This window comes from Simochromis diagramma, unplaced genomic scaffold, assembly GCF_900408965.1.
Source record: "Simochromis diagramma unplaced genomic scaffold, fSimDia1.1 OVJJ01000091.1, whole genome shotgun sequence".
Classification (NCBI taxonomy): domain Eukaryota; kingdom Metazoa; phylum Chordata; class Actinopteri; order Cichliformes; family Cichlidae; genus Simochromis; species Simochromis diagramma.
Window position 1 is genome coordinate 424,903 of NW_024386901.1, and position 7,297 is coordinate 432,199.

The 7,297-nt window shown below is 37.5% G+C and overlaps 1 protein-coding gene across 1 annotated transcript; it reads right to left on the bottom strand.

Annotated features, from left to right (window-relative positions):
* Window positions 1-1,642: 1,642 nt before the first annotated feature.
* On the bottom strand, window positions 1,643-2,698 carry LOC120735329 (olfactory receptor-like protein COR3). The gene has a single exon (XM_040034645.1). The coding sequence runs from the start codon at window positions 2,552-2,554 to the stop codon at window positions 1,643-1,645; it is 912 nt and encodes a 303-aa protein (XP_039890579.1). The 5' UTR covers window positions 2,555-2,698.
* Window positions 2,699-7,297: the final 4,599 nt, after the last annotated feature.

Below are 7,297 nucleotides of genomic sequence, written 5' to 3' on the forward strand. Positions count from 1 at the left end.
TATAACCTTTGTTTGGCTTCCAAAATTTTACAGCCCTACAGGAATAAATCTAAAAAAATCATCAATTCATCAGTGGAAAAAAATTAAAAAATGAAACTAGTTGTAGACCAATTACATAAAAAGAGCACTGATCGAAAGAGCGTCCATTTAATATTGGAAAATTATTTGGTGATGAGTATATTATGAGTATTATGAGTGATAACCTTAGCGTGTGAAATTTAAATTTACTGCATTGAGGTAAAGCAGGACAACCACAGAGATGAGTTGACTGTCAGAGGCCATTAGAAAATAATTTGTAACCTTCACCAAAGCTGTTTCTGTCTTGTGATGAGCTCTGAAACATGACTGAAACTGTTCAAATAAACAATTTCTCTGACGATTAACAGTTACATATTTTACAACTATTTTTTACAATTACGACAATTTTTGAGATAACAGTAAGGTTATCAGTAAGTCTATTATTAGCTAAAACATCTAAGTGAAGAGATGGTCTTCTAAGTACTACTTCCAGCTTAGAGGTCTGTGGTACACAACTAACAGTATTACACTAATAGTGTAATACTGAAATATATCTAACATTCATTTAGAAACTTAGTTTTATTATAGTTATTTTTAGACTGTTTTTTCCTGTATTTGATTATGTGAATTTAGAAATTTAGTAAAATATATTTACTGGCTATATTATAAAATGTATTTAATTCAAATGTTTACTTTCATGTGAGGTAATTAAAACAAAATCCTTTAAACTACTCTGAAGAGTTACAAGATTTGACCATTATATCTCCATAAAAAAACTGCTCATTTCGCAATAGTCACACCACATAATGAAATTCAGAATCACATAAACCTACATATAAATCAAACGGAAAATATATACTTTACTCAGACCTACAATTTTTTGGTGATGTAAAGTTGTCAATCCATATGTTTTCAATATGCATTCTGAACCCTATTTCATTTACAGAGGGCTGCAATACAGATACAAAAACCTCAGCATGTTAATTCTCTCGCTTCCTTATGTACTTGTCCTCATGTCAAACTACTTCCTCCATATTTTCAGTTATCTTCATACATAGTCTCAGCTTTTGGATTTGATTGTGAGAACCAATAAATATGAAATCACAGTATAAAATTATTAACACACTTCTTTATTCAGAAATCTATATGGGAAAAGTGATATCAGACAGGTAGGATCTTGCTATTTTCTTACTTTCATTTAGAATTTTAAATAATGATCCGCTCTCTGTTGCACAAGGAAAAGGCCCAGTTTTTGAATCTCACACTATGACCACAGAAATCTGTGATATTATAATACAAAAGAGAAAAAGCTATATATTTTTGGTTTTCATTCAATCAATCATTTCAAATGTCCTTAAACTGTATATGAAGAAACAATATTATGAATAGGAGTAATGATAGTAATATTTTTTAATGAATAATCCAAAAATTACTGAACAGAATCACATGCTTTGAATAGCTGGAGAAGTTTATCAGTTTTTACACTGAAAAGAAAATGTCTCAGAAATGATAGGTCTTATTAAAGACCTACCAAAGATCAGATATCATTTAACACCTCTTAAATAAACACTAAAAAACAATTTTTAACAAAAGACTATAAAAGTCTACAATAGTTTACATTAGTTCAAGAGAACAACCTTTTGAGGTTTTTAGAGATTTCTTTCATCTTTAGTCCATATATTATTGGATTGCAAAGAGGGTTATATGTTACAAATTGCAATGTCATTATAAAACGTGCAGTTTTAGAAAACTCTGATTCCAGTCTAACTATAACCATATCATACGTAACCAAACAAGAATAGTTCATTAGAACTAGCACATGAGGCAAACAGGTTTGTGCAGCTTTTTTTCTGACATTTCCACAACTCTGACAGACAACTATAATTATCTTTATGTATGTAAAAAGTATAAAAAGCATGGGGAAAAGTGCACCATTAAATAGAACAACCATACCATATATAGATAGTTCTTTTGAAGTTACACAATAAAGATGGTTTACAGAATTATTACAAAATATACCTTTCAAAGTAAAGTTACAGAGTGGTGTAATAGAATTTCTTAGTACTGGCACTGCAACCTGAATAGCAGGTAAAAACCAGGACAAAATCAGGAAAATACTGACTCTTGTTCTTCTCATGATAGTTGGATATTGGAGAGGTTTACATATAGACACATATCTGTCATAAGCCATGGCTGACAGCAGTAAGAATTCTGAACTGCTTAAAACATAAAACATGAATACTTGAAAAAGACAGGCGTGATACAAAATAATCTGTTTTTCAGATAAGAAGTCAATCAAAAGCTTCGGGTAGATGACAGTGCTCAAAACAACAGAATTCACTAACAAAGCAGCAATGAAAATGTACATAGGCTCATGAAGGCTTTTGTGAACTATGATGACCCACACAATAGTGGAATTGCTGCAAATTATTAGACCGTATACCATAAACATAATTACAAAATAAATATATCTGTATTTCTCCACTTCCACATGACCACCAAAAGTTATATATGTTATATTCATTTCAGCATTCATGAAAATCAGATATTATAAACTAAAATTTTAAACAGGCAGAATGTTTAAAAGTAGTACATATAAAATATTATTATTCATAGATACCTAAACTTGGTGTGTGTTCATCTTTAGAAAGTGAACTGTTCAAATCAGACCAAATATGTGATGAAATGAAACTTCAAGCTCCATATATCTCATTCAACTCTCCACAAAGACCTATTACCATGTTCAACCTCTGGAGACATAAGCCGACAGTGGTTAGCCCTTACTTACACGGGTACATTTTCTGGCTCCTCCTCTTTTACTACATACATACGTGGGTATTAATTGAAAAACAAATTTTAAAGAAGAAAAAATTAGTTGACCGGCAGAAATGATAATAAAATAACAGTAAATATAGTCCTATATTTAAATATGTAATTCTGTTCAGGCTAAGAGAATTTAATGTAGATCGACATCATGCACACTGCAATGCAATGTGGGGAGACAAAATAGTTAATGCACTTTAAGATAATTTCTGTTTCTGTTTTCTTTTTTCCTATTTCCATTGTGTTTTGTGTGCTTTTACAGCGTTTTTCTTATTGCTGGTGTTTTCTTAAGTTGCAGTCCGTTTGGCCTCTCAGGGCCACCGTAACAATTCCATAATTTACACAAATTTACTTTAGAGAATATAATTATTTGACAAATTGATAGAAAAGTGAGAGTTCTTTTTAGAACACACCATTTTTTTCAATTATTTATTCCAATTCAAGTCTTTCAAGTCCAATAAATAGCTTGAAATGGTACAAAGGTAAGTGATGAACTCCAAGAGGTTAAAAAAAAGGTAGGGCTTCCCAAAATCCTGTGCAGCAGAAAGTAGTGTGTTGCACAAAAAAGGTGAGAAAAAAGCAATTAACAGTGGAAGAGAGACAGACCAGCATAACACTTAAAAATTTAGGTCTTTCCTACAAAGAAATTGCAAAGAAAGTCAAGGTGTCAGTAAGTACGGTTTCCTTCACCATCAAAAGGCACTCAGAAATTGGGGCAAACTCTGACAGGAAGAGGTCAAGCAGACCCCAAACCACAACTGAATCAGAGGACAAGTTCCCTAGTGTTAACAGCTTGCATGATAAGTGGTTCAATGGACAATAGCTTCAAGCACAGCTTAGTAGTAAGCTGTAATAGTAAGCATGTCTCCATTTCAACTGTGAAGAGAGGACTTCGAGCTGCAGGTTTGACAGGACTAGCTGCAGCCAAAAAGCCATTGCTAAGACGTCAGAATAAGACAAAGAGGCTTGCCTGGGCCATGAAGCACCGCAGTCGGACTACTGAAGACTGGAAGAAGGAATTATGGACTGATGAATCATAATTTGAAATACAGTACATCACGTAGGATCTTTGTCTTCTCTGGGCTACTCCATTTTGGGGCTGCCAGTGTCGATTATCTGTCTCCACCTCACTTCATTTCGAACAAGATCCTCTGTCACACCAACCCTCCACATATCCTCCTTCACTATATCCAAGATCCTTCTCTGTGAACTTCATTTTTGTGTTCTGGCTGTTAGCTCCACATTCAACATCCCCATCCTTTTATATCCACTATCCCTCCTCATCACATGTGCAGATCATCTCAATCTTGAATCTCTAGCTTTGCCTCCGAACTGCTTAACTTGACCTGTCCTTCTAAGATACTCATTTCTAATTTTGTTGCTACTGGTCATTCCCAGTGGAAATCTTAGCATCTTCAACTCTACCATTTCACCTTCTGTCTTTTTTATCAGAGCCACCGTCCCCAAAACATACATCAACTCTGCACTCTCTTCTCACCTGTCTTGGGTAGTGCCCATTGCTTTGAATGGTTGATCCCCTGTATTTAACTTATTTATCCTTGTGATTTCTTACATGTTCACCTTTCTCTCTCTTATTTACACACATGTATTCTGACTTTTTTCTACCGACTTTCATTCCTCTTCTAACCAGTCTATACCGCCATCTCTCCAGACTGTCTTCCAGTTATTCTCACTACACATCACAATGTCATTTGCGAACATTGTAGTTCATCCTGCCTTGCCCCATTTACCAACCTACCTATTCTTGTTAACAAGAAAGTGGCTCAGAGGTGATCCCTAGTGCAACATCCACCTTGGCTTGACCATTGTCTTGATGTTTTCCAAAAATTGTTTTCAAAATCTTTGATTAAATTAAATAGCAAAATGTTCCTTTAGCGTTCTTTGAGCGCTTTCTTTTTAGCACCACTCCTGTGGGTGGTGGCCTGTAAGCTCATCACCTGCAGGAGGTGCCGTCTCCTGTAGTCCCACCACGCGCAGTAGGTGCCATAGGGGTCAGGTGCAATGTGTGCTGGGCAGCAGCCAGGGGCAGAGACCCTCAACTCTCACTCTGGCAGAGCTTCAACAGCATTCCTAGGGAGGTTGGAGACATTGAGTCCAAACGGACAATGTTCAGCACCTCCATTACTGAGGCTGCTGTACTGAGCTGCGACCACAAGGTGGTTGGTGCCTGTCGTGGTGGTAACCCCTGGACCAGATGGCAGGCACCAGAGGTAAAGGGAACCATGAGGCTGAAGAAGGAGTCCTCTTGATGTGAGTGAAGTTGGCCCCCCCACCTTCTTCAAATCCAACAAAAGTGGTATCAAACGTTTGTGCTATGTTTGTGCTGGTTTGTGCTGCAAAAATTTTCGTTTGTGCTACTATCATTTTAAAGATATTAATAAAAATTTCTAGAGGTCATCAGAGGTCAACCAGCCCCCCCGCCACATTACCCAAATCAAACAAAATTGGTGTCAATCAACTGTGCTACATTTGTGCTGGTTTGTGCTGCAAAATTTTTTGTTTGTGCTGCTTCTGTTTTAAAGATATTAATGAAAATGTAAAGGTCAAAAGGTCAACCAGCCCCCCCACATTGACCAAATACAACAAAATTGATGTCAAACGTTTGTGCTACGTTTATGCTGGTTTGTGCTGCAAAAATTTTCGTTTGTGCTACTATCAATTTAAAGATATTAATAAAAATTTCTAGAGGTCATCAGAGGTCAACCAGCCCCCCCACATTACCCAAATCCAACAAAAGTGGTATCAAACGTTTGTGCTACGTTTGTGCTGGTTTGTGCTGCAAAATTTTTGTTTGTGCTCCTATCATTTTAAAGATATTAATAAAAATTTCTAGAGGTCATCAAAGGTCAACCAGCCCCCCCACATTACCCAAATCAAAAAAAATTGGTGTCAATCAGTTGTGCTATGTTTGTGCTGGTTTGTGCTGCTAAAATTTTCGTTTGTGCTGCTTCTGTTTTAAAGATATTAATGAAAAGGTAAAGGTCAAAAGGTCAACCAGCCCCCCCACATTACCCAAATCAAACAAAATTGATGTCAAACGTTTGTGCTACGTTTGTGCTGGTTTGTGCTGCAGAAATTTTTGTTTGTGCCGCTATTATTTTAAAGATATTAACAAAAATTTCTAGAGGTCAACCAGCCCCCCCATATTAATGGAATCAAACAAAATTGATGTCAAACGTTTGTGCTGGTTTGTGCTGCAAAAATGTTTGTTTGTGCTGCTAACATTTTAAAATTTTTAATAAAATAGCGTCTTGATGCGTGCTTAATCATCCAGGTAAGTAAATCCCAAAAGGTTGACTCTGTTCATCTGGACATTTTCAGTTGGAGAAACGTTTCGTCACTCATCCAATTTACTTCTTCAGTCTCAGCTGACTGCAGGTTTCCCCAACCTTATAAACACACGTGAGTGAAGTTGCCCCCCCTACCTTCTTCAAATCGAACAAAATTGATGTCAAACATTTGTCCTGCAAATTATTTTGTTTGTGCAGGTTATGTTTCCCTAATTTTATAAACAGTACATGTACAGTGAGAGAGAGATGTTACATCTGTCTTCACTTGCATCCCAGTCATAGAAGCGTTGGAGGTCGTTCATAAGAGATTACAGGATCATCCCAACCTCAGCATTAGGACCACTCTCAGCACTGATCAGTTGTGTTTGCTTTTGGAACTGTGTCTTAATTCCACCTATTTTGCATAAGGGTCAGTACAGGCGGAAACCTAGGTGTGCCATGGGTTCCCACAGGCCCCTGGTCAAAGTCACCAAACCAGTTCGTAAGCAGGTACAGGTGTGGCCAGAAGGGTCCTCAGAGGCACTGCAAGACTGCTTTTCCACCACAGGCTGCCACACACGACAACACCACAGACTTTCAGGAATATACAGAAACTGTCACTGCCTACATCCCAAAATGCATCGATGATGTAACAGAGACCAGGACTATCACTGTCCGGGCCAATCAGAAACCATGGCTCACAGGTCAGGTTTAAATGCTCCTAAGGTTGAAAAATGCAAGCCTTCAGAGCCGGGAATTAGGTGAGTCTAAGAACAGCAAGGGCAAACCTGTCACGTGGCATCAGCTACAGCAAAGCTACAGCGACAGCAGAAATACTTGGAGGCAGTGGCAAGGAATACAAACCATCACAGACTACAAGCCCACTCTACAGACCGTGGTGACACAATTCCCAGACAGTGTGTGGAGATCCCTTGCCAAAATCAGTACATGCAAAGCTCCAGGTCCTGATAACATCCTTGGACAAGCACTGACGGACTATGCTGTGGAACTCACAAATGTCTTCACAGACATCTTTAACACATCACTAGGGTCAGGCCGTCGTTCCCACATGCCTCAAAGCCTCCACCATCATTACTGTACCCAAGAAGTCATCTATCTCCTGCTTTAAGGACTACCGTCCTGTCAAACTCACCTCCATCATTATT

Coding starts and splice junctions, on each gene's coding strand:
- LOC120735329 (XM_040034645.1), bottom strand. CDS start 2,554: ATGAATGCTGAAATGAATATAACATATATAACTTTTGGTGGTCATGTG.